At 43.7% G+C, this 13,868-nt stretch overlaps 1 protein-coding gene across 1 annotated transcript in view; it reads right to left on the bottom strand.

Annotated features, from left to right (window-relative positions):
* Positions 1-406: 406 nt before the first annotated feature.
* Positions 407-13,868, bottom strand: part of canx (calnexin) — a 30,831-nt gene continuing 17,369 nt past the window's right edge. Inside the window, exons 10-15 of the mRNA XM_063000867.1 lie at positions 13,499-13,655; positions 13,187-13,402; positions 7,327-7,446; positions 7,110-7,236; positions 3,532-3,617; positions 407-1,300 (exon numbers count right to left, since the gene is read on the bottom strand). Of these exons, the coding sequence (XP_062856937.1) occupies positions 1,238-1,300; positions 3,532-3,617; positions 7,110-7,236; positions 7,327-7,446; positions 13,187-13,402; positions 13,499-13,655 (769 nt within the window). The 3' untranslated portion in view covers positions 407-1,237. The remainder of the gene's footprint in view (positions 1,301-3,531; positions 3,618-7,109; positions 7,237-7,326; positions 7,447-13,186; positions 13,403-13,498; positions 13,656-13,868) is intronic.

Raw genomic sequence — 13,868 nt, 5'->3', positions numbered from 1 at the left:
TTCGGGGTGAAATCGATCAGGGCGGAGCTTGATACGTTTACTCACGAGTGTGTCTGTGGGGAAAGATTAAGGTTTTCGATGCTGATGCTGCCAGCCGAGTAGGATACGGTGCCATAGAAACGGGAGAAGGGTGCCAAGTCACTCAGAAACATGAGCCGTAAGTCACCGAGCAGAGCGAAGCAGAGCGTCTCACAACCCCAACACCACGTTTATACAAATACTCTGGGTAGTTCTCTTCCTCTACACAAACACGGATCTAAAAGGTGTTTAACCCGCGACAAAATATTACTGCAATACAAACTCAGACATCAAATCAGTCCGTCGATCGAACGGGACAGCGATGTGTACGATTTAGTAAAAAAGTGAAAAAAAGACGAGCAAATAAAAGACATATTAGCAACAAAACTCACAGTACGGTCAAAGAAAGAGAGAAAAGAGAATGGGCTAAACCGTGTCCACGTGCTACACTTAAGGCAGCGCACTAGAACCTACTGTGAACACTCGGCAGGCATGAACGTCCACTACGGCCTGTTCTTACTTACTAAAAAACAAAAAACAACAAAATCAAATATAAAAACGGACCCCGGCCCTCGTGGAATGGGTGGGTGGAATCTCTTTCATACTTTTCATTTCCTACGACCCGCATGTAAAGCGCCTGGAAGATTTGAGTTATTTTATTAGCAGAGTTGGAGAGGATGAAGATACTAGCGTAGCATCTAACACCAAACATACAGCTGAGAGGATCGGGATCGTCCCGGACTCTGGAATCGGCCCAGGAATTCCGTCTCTCCTTGATAGATCCCAGCCTGACGCGTGGCGCTGTAGTGCTGCCAGATAGGAACTCGCTGGAACCAGACAGGCAGAGGTGTGTGTGTGTGTGTGTGTGTGTGTGTGTGTGTGTGTTGGAACCATGAACATGACAGACAGGGCGTTTAAATTGAAATGAGCATGAACAGTCAGGAAACGGGAACGTTTCTAATCTATTCATCACAAGCTTGGTGGGTCATGGTGGTCACCCTCGGCGGCGGCGGCGGCCCGGTGTCGTCCAGGCGGTCGGTTTCTGTCGGTCGGTTTCTGTCTGGTTTCTCGTGACTTTATTGATGGAGAAGACGACCCGGGAACGTTAGAATCAGGACGAGGAGGGGCGAGGAGGGAAGGAGTGGGGTGGGAAGGAGGAGGTCCCGTTAGGAAGGGGTTACAGGGGCAACACTAAGTGGGGCTGCAGTAGTTCTGTCCATCAGTCCTTTCTAGCTCTGGTTTTGCTTCTCGGGGATCGTCTCAGAACCTCGTCCTCTTGTTTCTGTGCAGGAGAGAGGGAGAATGAACAGAAATGTATTTATTTATTTATTAGGATTTTAACGTCATGTTTTACACACTTTGGTTACATCCATGACAGGAACGGTAGTCGTTAATGTTAGAGTTAATGTCAAACACAGTCGTGGTCATTTTGTATCTCCGATTCACCTCACTTGCACGTCTTTGGACTGTGGGAGGAAACCGGAGAACCCAAAGGAAACCCACACAGACACGGGGAGAACACGCAAACTCCGCACAGAAAGGACACGGACCGCCCGACCTGGGAATTGAGCCCAGGACCTTCCTGCTGTGAGGCGACAGTGCTACCCACCTAACAGAAATACTTTAGGCCAAACCCCCTAAAGTTCATCTGAAAAAGTGCTACATGTCATCTTTGAATTTGGTATTTGATTTTTAATTCCTGAGCAGACCAGTGTTGGGTCGTCTGCATCGTTAGGGCTCCTGATCTTTTGACCCAGTTCACCGCTCACTTTTCAAGGCTCCTCCAATGAGACGAACTGTTTGATATGACGTGGTAAAAGCGACTCAGGCCGTGCAAACAAGGCTTAACGTGACTTCTTGTACTAAAACAGCGAGTGAGGAATGTGATTAGTGGAGGAACTTCTGAGCAGTAATAATGAAGAGAGGTTTAGTGCTCCTGTCTCCTTCTTTTACTACATTAAACCACGTTACGAGAAGCGTTTTAGACTCCCTGGGAGAAGCTGACTCTGATTCTCACCATTACTCAGAAGCTCGAGCTGTAACACAAGTTTAAAAGTGAAACAGGGAGGAGAATCCAGATAAACACAGATACACAGCCAGTTGTGGGTCACAGGTCAGTCACATGTTCGCATATTAACCACCCGAGTGCCTCATAATGCACACTGATCAGCCATAACATTAGAACCACCTCCTTGTTTCTACACTCACTGTCCATTTTATCAGCTCCACTTACCATATAGAAGCACTTTGTAGCTCTACAATTACTGACTGTAGTCCATCTGTTTCTCTACATGCTTTGTTACCCCCCCTTTCATGCTGTTCTTCAATGGTCAGGACCCCCACAGAGCAGGTATTATTTAGGTGGTGGATCATTCTCAGCACTGCAGTGACACTGACATGGTGGTGGTGTGTTAGTGTGTGTTGTGCTGGTACGAGTGGATCAGACACAGCAGCGCTGCTGGAGTTTTTAAATACCGTGTCCACTCACTGTCCACTCCTACCTAGTCGGTCCACCTTGTAGATGTAAAGTCAGAGACGATCGCTCATCTATCGCTGCTGTTTGAGTCGGTCATCTTCTAGACCTTCATCAGTGGTCACAGGACGCTGCCCACGGGGCGCTGTTGGCTGGATATATTTAATTGGTGGACTATTCTCAGTCCAGCAGTGACACTGAGGTGTTTAAAAACTCCAGCAGCGCTGCTGTGTCTGATCCACTCATACCAGCACAACACACACTAACACACCACCACCACGTCAGTGTCACTGCAGTGCTCAGAGTGATGCACCACCTAAATAATACCTGCTCTGTGGTGGTCCTGTGGGGGTCACAAGGGATCATATATAAAGTCTTTCTTGTTTGTTATCGCTTCGTCCGTCTTATATTGGAGCTGTTTTGTGCTTCGCCACCCCATTCGGCCCGTCATCTGATTCTGTTATAGCCGTTTGTTATTGGTTTTGCATCTGAAGGCGGGTGTTTATGCTCTGTTGCTTGCTTTCCTATTTCCTTTCTGGCTACCTGGTCTGCTCTTTCATTTCCTCCACGCTGCGGCGTCCTGGTATCCAACACATTCATACGTCATGGTTCTTATTGGTAAGTTCCTGTATCTTCTCCAGGAATTTGTTTATGATTGGGTGTTGCTTGCAGGCATGACTGTGAGTCGATGCAGATTAAAGCCATCGAGAGGTAAGTCCTGTCAATATCAGTGCCGTTTGGATGACATGGGCTTCTGCTGTATAGCTTGAGCTGTGTAATGGGAGGATTTCCTTCCTGCTGCTACTACTTGTTCTGGATTTTTGGATCAGCCTGTGTATATGACTGTACGGGATGGGTATCCATCCCCGATATAAGTTTGGATGTTTGGTTTTTGAGTTTCCATGGTGGGAGGCCGTTCGTTTATGTGTGGAGTTGTTCAGATCCAGGTTTAAGGCATCCAGGTGCTGCTTTGCTCTTATTCCAAGTGGTTGAATGCTGTTTGGTTTGTATCTAGAAACGTAATGCAACCACTGACCTACCTCATCTGGTTGATCTTCGGCATCTTCATTTTTCTCCTCTTCCTCAGGTGCTTCTGCAGGACTGTCCTCCGCGTCCGGCTTATCGTCTACGAACAAACACACACACACAGTCCTTCACTCTCCATCATCAGAATCATTAACACTCATATGAGACTAATTAACAATGGTGCTGAGTGGAAATGAACCTCAGAAGGGGTTCACATCACCACGTAGAGAGAGGTCTGAGGTTCTGATCTCAGAATGTGGTGAATAAGGAGTCTGATCATGACCGAGTCTGACCTCAGAGTTTGGTGAACAAGGAGTCTGATCATGACCGAGTCTGACCTCAGAGTTTGGTGAACAAGGAGTCTGATCATGACCGAGTCTGACCTCAGAGTTTGGTGAACAAGGAGTCTGATCATGACCGAGTCTGACCTCAGAGTTTGGTGAACTAGGAGTCTGATCATGACCGAGTCTGACCTCAGAGTTTGGTGAACAAGGAGTCTGATCATGACCGAGTCTGACCTCAGAGTTTGGTGAACAAGGAGTCTGATCATGACCTAATTTACCAAACTCTGAGGTCAGACTCGGTCATGATCAGACTCCTTGTTCACCAAACTCTGAGGTCAGACTCGGTCATGATCAGACTCCTAATTTACCAAACTCTGAGGTCAGACTCGGAGTCTGATCATGACCGAGTCTGACCTCAGAGTTTGGTGAACAAGGAGTCTGATCATGACCGAGTCTGACCTCAGAGTCTGGTGAACAAGGAGTCTGATCATGACCGAGTCTGACCTCAGAGTTTGGTGAACTAGGAGTCTGATCATGACCGAGTCTGACCTCAGAGTTTGGTGAACAAGGAGTCTGATCATGACCGAGTCTGACCTCAGAGTTTGGTGAACAAGGAGTCTGATCATGACCGAGTCTGACCTCAGAGTCTGGTGAACAAGGAGTCTGATCATGACCGAGTCTGACCTCAGAGTCTGGTGAACAAGGAGTCTGATCATGACCGAGTCTGACATCAGAGTCTGGTGAACAAGGAGTCTGATCATGACCGAGTCTGACCTCAGAGTCTGGTGAACAAGGAGTCTGATCATGACCGAGTCTGACCTCAGAGTCTGGTGAACAAGGAGTCTGATCATGACCGAGTCTGACCTCAGAGTTTGGTAAATTAGGAGTCTGATCATGACCGAGTCTGACCTCAGAGTTTGGTGAACAAGGAGTCTGATCATGACCGAGTCTGACCTCAGAGTTTGGTGAACTAGGAGTCTGATCATGACCGAGTCTGACATCAGAGTCTGGTGAACAAGGAGTCTGACCTCAGAGTTTGGTGAATAAGGAGTCTGATCATGACCGAGTCTGACCTCAGAGTCTGGTGAACAAGGAGTCTGATCATGACCGAGTTTGACCTCAGAGTCTGGTGAACAAGGAGTCTGATCATGACCGAGTCTGACCTCAGAGTTTGGTGAACTAGGAGTCTGATCATGACCGAGTCTGACCTCAGAGTTTGGTGAACTAGGAGTCTGATCATGACCGAGTCTGACCTCAGAGTTTGGTAACTTAGGAGTCTGATCATGACCGAGTCTGACCTCAGAGTTTGGTGAATTAAGAGTCTGATCATGACCGAGTCTGACCTCAGAGTTTGGTAACTTAGGAGTCTGATCATGACCGAGTCTGACCTCAGAGTTTGGTAACTTAGGAGTCTGATCATGACCGAGTCTGACCTCAGAGTTTGGTAACTTAGGAGTCTGATCATGACCGAGTCTGACCTCAGAGTCTGGTGAACAAGGAGTTTGATCATGACCGAGTCTGACCTCAGAGTTTGGTGAACAAGGAGTCTGATCATGACCGAGTCTGACCTCAGAGTTTGGTAACTTAGGAGTCTGATCATGACCGAGTCTGACCTCAGAGTCTGGTGAACAAGGAGTCTGATCATGACCGAGTCTGACCTCAGAGTTTGGTGAACTAGGAGTCCGATCATGACCGAGTCTGACCTCAGAGTCTGGTGAACAAGGAGTCTGATCATGACCGAGTCTGACCTCAGAGTTTGGTAAATTAGGAGTCTGATCATGACCGAGTCTGACCTCATGAACTAGACCTGGGCAGTTTGTTGTGGGTGCCCCTGCAGCAACATAGGTCCTAAGAACCTGGGCTTCATCACTGCCTTAGTGAGGAATTTAGCTTGTTCTCCCCGTGTCAGAAAATCAAACCAAACTTTCCCAATCAGAGCACCCAGGTGGTGCAGCGGGATAATCCGCTAGAACACCAGCACCAAGATTCTGAGCTCCCGGGCTCGAATATCGGCTCCGACACTGGACGGCTGGGTGCCCACTAGCAGGCGCAATTGCCTTCCAGTCTGCTGGGTGTGAAAAACCAGACTAAGGGGTTCTGGTCATCAACGCTGTGTAAGGACCTTGATGCTAGGGCTGGGCGATTTTGCCCCCCAAAAAAATCTCGATTATTTTAAAATTATAACCGATTGTCGATTACGATTTCGATTTTTTTTTGTTCTTGTATAATGCAACTGAAATAAGACTCAGATTACTTTTTTTTGCATTGTAAATTAAAATGACTGCAGAAGTGCAAAAATAGTACCACCACCACCTATAATTATCCTTTTAAGGATCTAAAAATTTATAACAATCACAATAATTAAAAACAAAATGGAAATCTGAATTATCTATATGCTTTATAAGAATAGCTCACAAACAACTCTTTTTTTTTTAAATAATGTGCAGCAAAACCTTACATTAGGAAAAGGACTAAAAAAAAGTTCTTTACAGGTTTCTTAAAAGAAACACGAGTCTGTGCTGTGCTGTTTCCACCACTGAGTGAGTCTGTATCAGTATCTATACTGGGGGAGGGGGGGTGAAGTAATCACTCAGCTCAGCTTTGATTTTGTCCTCTTGTGATTGGGGGGGTGGATGGAGGGGGCACGTTCTGCTTCTAACTATATAGACTACAACTCCCATGTTTCCACGAACCGTCACATGTCCCCGGTCAGCCAATCCTGATCGCGCTCATCGGCGCCGGAGTTTTGATTCAGTTCAGCGGTGTTCGATTCAGTGAATCTTAATGAAACTCTTCTGTTTGTGTCTCGTTTTACCGATCGTGTTTACGCTCCTTATTGCTGAATCTAACCGTTACCGTGTATAACCCTTGTTGTCTTCCGTTTACTGTTTTGGTTTATCCTCTGGTTTTGGACTCTGACCTGGTTTTGTACCCTGTTTTTGCCTTTTTATATTAAACTTTCCCTGATTTATATTCCGCGAGCGTCTGGTCAGTTTCTGCCTCGTGTCATGTTGGTATTTTAGTAAAAATATAAAGTATGTAAACAATCGCGATTGTCACATTCTAACATCGGGTGAAAACGTTCATTCTGATTAACCGAATTAATCGTGAAAATCGCCCAGCCCTACTTGATGCACAGGGCTCCTGTACAGAAAATGAGCAGAGATCGGGAGAATTGGGAGTAAAATCTTTCATTTAATCATTGCCAATTCCCTATTACAATTTTCTTGACGCTTGTTCCACTGCTGAGTACTGAAGGACTTGCTATGAAAATATCAATTATAAAATAGAAACTTTAAAAGTCTGACCTTCATCCTTTGCCGCCGCCTCCTCCTCCTCCTCCTCCTCTTCCTCTTCACCCTCACCCTCGTCCTTCACATCAGGCTGGGGCTCATCGGTCTTCTTGTACTCGGCAGCGGGCGTGGCCGCATTCTTCTGTAAAAAAACAAAACATTACAGTTCAGCTCACGATCATCTCCATAACCGCCGCATCTACGGGACATAAAGCCGTGTTCTAACTCTCACCTTTCCGGTGCAGCAGAAGACGACGATCAGGACCACGGGAAGAGCCACGGTCAGGATGTAGACCACCCAGAGCCAGGGTCTCTCCTCTGCTGCAGACACCATCTGATTCACCAGTCCGGGCTGCAAAGGAAAGAGAACCAGACGAGGTCACATCTGAGCCAAATCTGAAACGGAAGCCCTGGTCGGCTGGCTTTTATTTACTCGGGGAACGTAAATATAAAGATCCAGCACACGACCTTGTACACATACCTAACAGAGTCACAAATCTACCTCCTGGACCTCTCAGTACATCGCTGACCTTCTAACCGGCCACTTCTGGCATGTTTGGAATTCACCTTTAGTGAGGGGAGGGGGGGTGTTCAGGTGCCGGATCTCGCAAACATTCCCGCTGCTCAAATACAGCTAATCTCCTCCACGTTTGCTCACCACCCACCCTGCACCTCAGATCCATCCACCCCCACGCTCGGCCTGTACACGTCTCAGCCCTCTGCACACCTCCCATTCACACAATGGCACACAAAGGAAGTGGTGTTAGCAAGCCAGTGGAGCTTCTTTCAGAGCTTCCTGTTGTAAACCGTGTCTCCACGCGCTTCTGTTTCAAGACAAAAGAAGCTAACAACTAGCAGCTTTCAGAGTCTCTGAGAAGAACCATGTGAAGTGACGATAAAAAAAAAAAAGCACAGCGTGTCTGACCTGCTACTGCGGCAACGAATTAGCTACTAGCAACTTGGTTTTGTCTTATAATTGTCCAATACTTAAAATTGGTTATTCATTTATGATTTTATTTCAAGTTTGCTAGCCCATAACTGCTGAGAATCCAGGGTTTGGATCACAGCGGTGCTATCGGCCAGCCGGGTGTCTGCATGGTCAGGTCCGGATAGAAATAGGAGGGTTGCGCAATCGCAGTTTTCCTGTCATGTTGACTGCACAGGCAGTGATGGACTACGCAGGAATGTATTTATTTATTTATTTGGGATTTTTACGCCATGTTAAACACATGTGTGTCATTTAATGGCATGAACTAGGTATTATATGTCTGTCTTTCTTTTTTAATATCTTGTCTTTATCATTTGGTCCATTTTATATTTTATATTTTTATGGTTGCGAGGTAGGTTAATACTGTTCTTGTGTTGTCTTGTGTAAGGATTTCTTTTATGGTTTCAGGCATGTGCACTTGTTCTCTTTCCTTTGTGTATTTAGGGCATTCTATCAAAATGTGTTTTATGGTTATAAGTGTTTGGCAGGTTTCACATGTTGGTGGGTTTTCTCCTTTTACCAGGTATTGGTGGGTTACCCTGGTGTGGCCAGTTCTGCATCTTGTGTGTATGGTTTGGTCTAGGTGTCGTTCCTGGTGAGTTCTTGGTTTGGTATTGACTTTGTTGGTGGTCTGAGAATTCCATTCAACTTGCCATTTTTCCTTGATGTGGGAATGTATTAGTGGTCTGTTGACTACGCAGGAATTAAATTTATAAACAAAAGATTTCCCTCCAGGATTTTATTTTTAGCGGGAACTCGTCTGACTTGTGTGATTTGTTTTTGATTTGTGATCAAACTGTTTTTTTTTCCCTATATGCTCAGTAGATACTAAACAGTGAAGGATGTTGTACTGTGTTAAGCCACTGTTTTTTTGGCAATTCAACCAAATGCTGGCAATGATGGTGCTGCCGGTGTGAACACGAGGCGACATGGGTGACCGAAATCTCAGCCGATTCTGCTTTAAGGGTCATTCCTGGGATTCGGTGCCTTTTGGACCTTCAAACTTTTTGAAAATGAAAGACTGGTTTTCTTTGTTTTTCATGTTTTGTGATAAAAAGGACGTGTTAAACTAATATTGGTCAAGCTAAATTAAACACGCACCTCGTATACACTGTGACGTCCAGCCTGTTACGTATTAGGTCGTAACAGGGTGGACATTCTGACAAAAAATTAGCCATTAGCTAGCGAGTGAGCAAAACCATGCTAGCATAAAAGTGAATTCAGACAAAGAATTCTCTGCTTTTTAGTGTGATTATCTTTAAAATGATCGAATCGTTTTGCTTTTTCTCATAGATCCCATAACAGGGTGGACATGTTATGGTTGAGCATTTTAGACTTTTAGGATAAAATGTGGAAAAAACAACATTAAAATGAGGAGTTTAATAAGCCGCTCATCTTCCACAGTTGTTTTCCATCCAAAAATGTTGTCAGTATGTAAAACAGCTCTTCATTTTAAGAGACAGTAGTAAGAAATAACAGGGTGGACGGCAACTTGAGGGACGTGTGAAAAACCCTCATAATCAGCAATAAAATCAAATCAAGAAAAAAATCCAGGGTTTAGATGAACTTAAGCAAAAGCTTTTAAACATTAATGAAAGACTGAGAGATTTTCATGATTAAACCTCATATATCATCACTAAATTAGAATGTACAGCACTGGGGACCATGGGAAAACCTCTGCTATCTAAGAGATAAAAACAGCATGTATACATTTTATTGGGGGGTGGGGGGGGGGGGGGGGGAGGGTAGAAAACATTGTGTTTAGTATTTGAAAGCGTTAATTATTTCAGTAAGATGTTTATGAAATTTGTATTGTTTAAAAAAAATTTACTTAATAAATACAATGATCAGTACTGGGGACACAAAAGGCACCGAATTGTAGGAATGACCCTTAAATGATCAGATTCTGAGCCCAAGCCTGTCTGATCGGTCAGATCTATGATGATGTGTGGGTAACTAGTGGAGGTTCGTGAGCCAATAACACTTAGATAACATAACTGATTGTCTCACTGGTCAGCTCTTGATTCATGTGGACAGATGTGAACTCATAACAGGCCAGTGAAGCAGGTGGAGTGTGATTCGATGCTGGATGTGTGTGTGTGTGTGTGTGTGTGTGTGTGTGTGTGTTTCGGATACAAAGACTGAACCGATGCCAGCTGGAGAGGAGACAAGCTGTAAAGCTACGATCCGTTTTGCTCTTTAAATATTTTGCTAGTTTATTTAACCGTTATTCGTTTTTTTTTGGAGCTGCTGTATAAATAACACCGTCAACAGAAAACGCAACAATGACCTGGTTTTCTGACGTTCTTCTCGCTCTCAAACAAACTCGTAACGACCGGTTTCGATCCCCGTAGGAACGAGAAAGCTGAAGTTTACAAACAAACTAAGATATTTTTGCATCAGCACATGATCTGAGGTAAATACGTTCAGTACTGCTCTGCACACTGAGGATTCTTACAATGTCTTATTTAGTCCTCATTTTTATCAATCACTTTATCCTGGTCAGGGTAGCGGGAGGTCCGGTTCCACTAGGAAACACTGCGTAAGGCAGAAACACCCTGGACCAACGTAAACATATAATGATATATGAATATATTTGAATAAAGCAATTCCATTTACATTCTACCCTCCACCTCTGTATGGAACCAGACATTCCACTATTAGGCATGCTGGCATCAGAACCGGGCATCGGAGCACAGACTGGTCCGACGAGTCCAGATTTCTGCAGGATCATGTGGTGCAGAGTTGTGGTGCATTTAGAGACTTTCACTAAGGTCGAACTGCTTTAGTTCTATTGTCTACTGAGCAAATGTTTCAAAAACTCTATTTATAGAATATTAATACAAAATTTTCGTGGATAAGAGAACTCTCAAACTCTATTGAACTAGAGAGACTAACTTACGTTGTAAGGGGCAAACAGAGAGTTTACCAATCTCTGGGAACCGTACATGATTATAATGACATAAAAATGCTAATCTCACTGAATAAGAATCTGCAAACTGTGAACATTGTGAAATGTTTGGCATTGTATGTGTATGTATATTATTTATTTTATTTATTATATTTTAGTTTATTATTATGTATTCATTTTATTTATTTATTTATTTATTATTATTATTATTTTTATTTATTTATTTAATTTAATTAATTTATGTATTTTTTACATGTATTGTTGTATGATTTATATTGGAAGGGTGATGGTGTATGTGTATATGTGCATCGGGATAATGTACAGTTGTACTGTTGTGTCTGTTCGAAAAAAATAAAGAAAAATCACAAAGATATTTTGAAAAAAAAAAAAAAAAAACAACATTTTCATTCACAATTATGTATGGAAACGTGGAGAGAAGAATAAGCATTAAGAACGAGATGATTGTTTTTACAACACCATGTTATCATATTTATGATGTTAATGGCAGGAATTTTATGTTTTAATTAGGTGTTTTATGTTAGTTTCATTGGTCTCGTATTATATACATGTTTTAGTCTTATACTATTGAGGAATTTGATGATTATTTCTGTATTACCTTGTGTTTGTTTGTTTGTTTGTTTGTTTGTTTATTTTATGGTTTAACGCCATGTTAACACGTTGGTCACATTCATGGCAGGATCACTGAAGTATTTATTTATTTAATTTTCTTAAAGTCTTAGTCTTTCTTGTTTCATCTTAGTTTTATTTATCTTCATATGTAAGGTCTCAGTTTTTTTTTTTTCATGATTTGTTGATTAAGCGGTTTAACATCATGTCTTCATGTAATCAATAATTGTGGTATTACCTTGTGTAAACGTGTATTTGATTGTATTGAGCACATGTAGTCTTTGTCTTTCACTGTATTCATTCAGGATGTGTTTTATGGTGATGGGTGTAGGTGTTTGTTTATGATGATTTTACATTCATGACAGGAACGGTAGTTACTGGTTACACGAGATTCATCAGTTCACACGTTTAATATCAAACACAGTCATGGAAAATTTAGAATCTCCAGTTCACCTCACTTGAACGTCTTCGTACTGTGGGGGGAAACCGGAGCGCCTGGAGGAAACCCACACAGACACGGGGAGAACATGCAAACAGAAAGGACCACAGGCTCTTCTAATATTAAGTGTTGGTGTGTCCGACTGGAATGGCCTATTCTACATCCAGTGTAGATAACCTGGTCTGTACGATTTCTATCGTGTATTTTTGGTTTATTTCTGACGTTGGGGTAAATCTTCTGTAGTTCATTGTTCGTTTGTGCGTTTCATTCAAGTCGCCATTTACGGCATTTAGCAGACGCCTTTATCCAAAGCAATTTACAGTACAATTACATTATACAGTCTGAGCAATTGAGGGTGAAGGGCCTTGCTCAAGTGCCCAACAGCAGCAACCTGGCAGTGGTGGGGCTTGAACCAGTGATCTTCTGATTACTAACTAGTCCAGTACCTTAACCACTAGGCTACAACTTGATTATAAACTGGTGAGTGAAACTGGCAAAATTTTAGTTTACACAACACAGATAATTAGTCACTCACATAAAAAGGAAGTCTAGTCTATTTTTAGGAATCAAGTATGTCTGGTATATTTGTGTTTATTTTATTACAAAAGAGTCTGTGGCCCGTGTTTGCATATTTTTACTCCATCTGGACCCCAACAAACAAAGTTTGGGCACCCCTGTGCTGAAGGTAGTGCGATTTTAGGTTACTAAGATAATATTGGTGGTATCACCCACCATTAAACCCACATTACCAGTCTACACTGTTTCCCGAACTGAATTCACTTTTATTTTTAATGCAGTTCTTAATAAGGGTTTGACGCCCATCGGTGAGTTCTTCCTCTTATTCATTCCCTGACATTCCACAATGCCCAGGTATCCGGCACCTAATACCAAACTTTTCATCTGAGAATTCTTTTATGCTGCTCTGTATTTCGATGACTTTGGGGTATTCGGCTGTGGGCGTGCGATTTGGAGTCTGTACATATCAGGATGATGCGCTTGGTCATTAGTCTTGCATATTCTAGTGCTATAAGGAGGACGTACGCTTCTGCTGAGAATACACAGGTGAGAAGAGGCAGGTTTGTTTTTAATAACGAGATGAACCGAATGAAAAGGAGTGAATTCGGTACCTCAGCAGCTCCCTCGGCAGCTTTCTTCAGCCCCCAGCCGTCCTCCGCCCAGCGCTCGGCCACGATACGGTCCGACGTGATGAAGAAATTGTCGAAGAAAATGTCGGAGGACATGGACCACAGCTCCAGACCCACGGCGTTGAAGGGAGTCATGCGGAACGGGTGCAGATCCTCGAAGAAGTTCGGGTTGGGGATCTTCCTGGGCTTCCACACTCCCTGTAACGAGAGCAAACGTGCACGTTTATACAGATTTCCACCATCAGTGTCTTACACGTTTCGAAATTCAGTTAAGAATGGATTTCTAAGTGTTACCTGATAGTTGGGGTTGTCGATCATGGGTGCCTTCCAACTGCCCTTGTAGTTGGGGTTGTCGATCACTGGACGCTCCCATTTTCCGCAGCCAGGCGCGGCTTCGCAGGCGGGGTTGGGGACCTGAGGAGCCTCCCACTCACCATCCATATCCTCATCCCTATAAAAAGAAATAAGAGGACATAAGACAGGTAGTGGTTGCGGAAAATAGAAGGGGAAAACTAGCACCCAGGTGGTGAAATGAACGTCCCCTGGTAGGTGATAAGAAGTGGCCACAGACTGGACACATGTCAGAGGGACACGTGCCTCGGAATCACAGTCGGGGATTGGAAATGACTAAATTTGGAGATAAAGGGGGAAGAATCCAGAGAGG

Source organism: Trichomycterus rosablanca, chromosome 8 (assembly GCF_030014385.1).
Source record: "Trichomycterus rosablanca isolate fTriRos1 chromosome 8, fTriRos1.hap1, whole genome shotgun sequence".
NCBI classification, from domain to species: Eukaryota; Metazoa; Chordata; class Actinopteri; order Siluriformes; family Trichomycteridae; genus Trichomycterus; species Trichomycterus rosablanca.
Note: the sequence above shows the minus strand (reverse complement) of the source record. Positions and strands in the feature narration are given on the sequence as shown.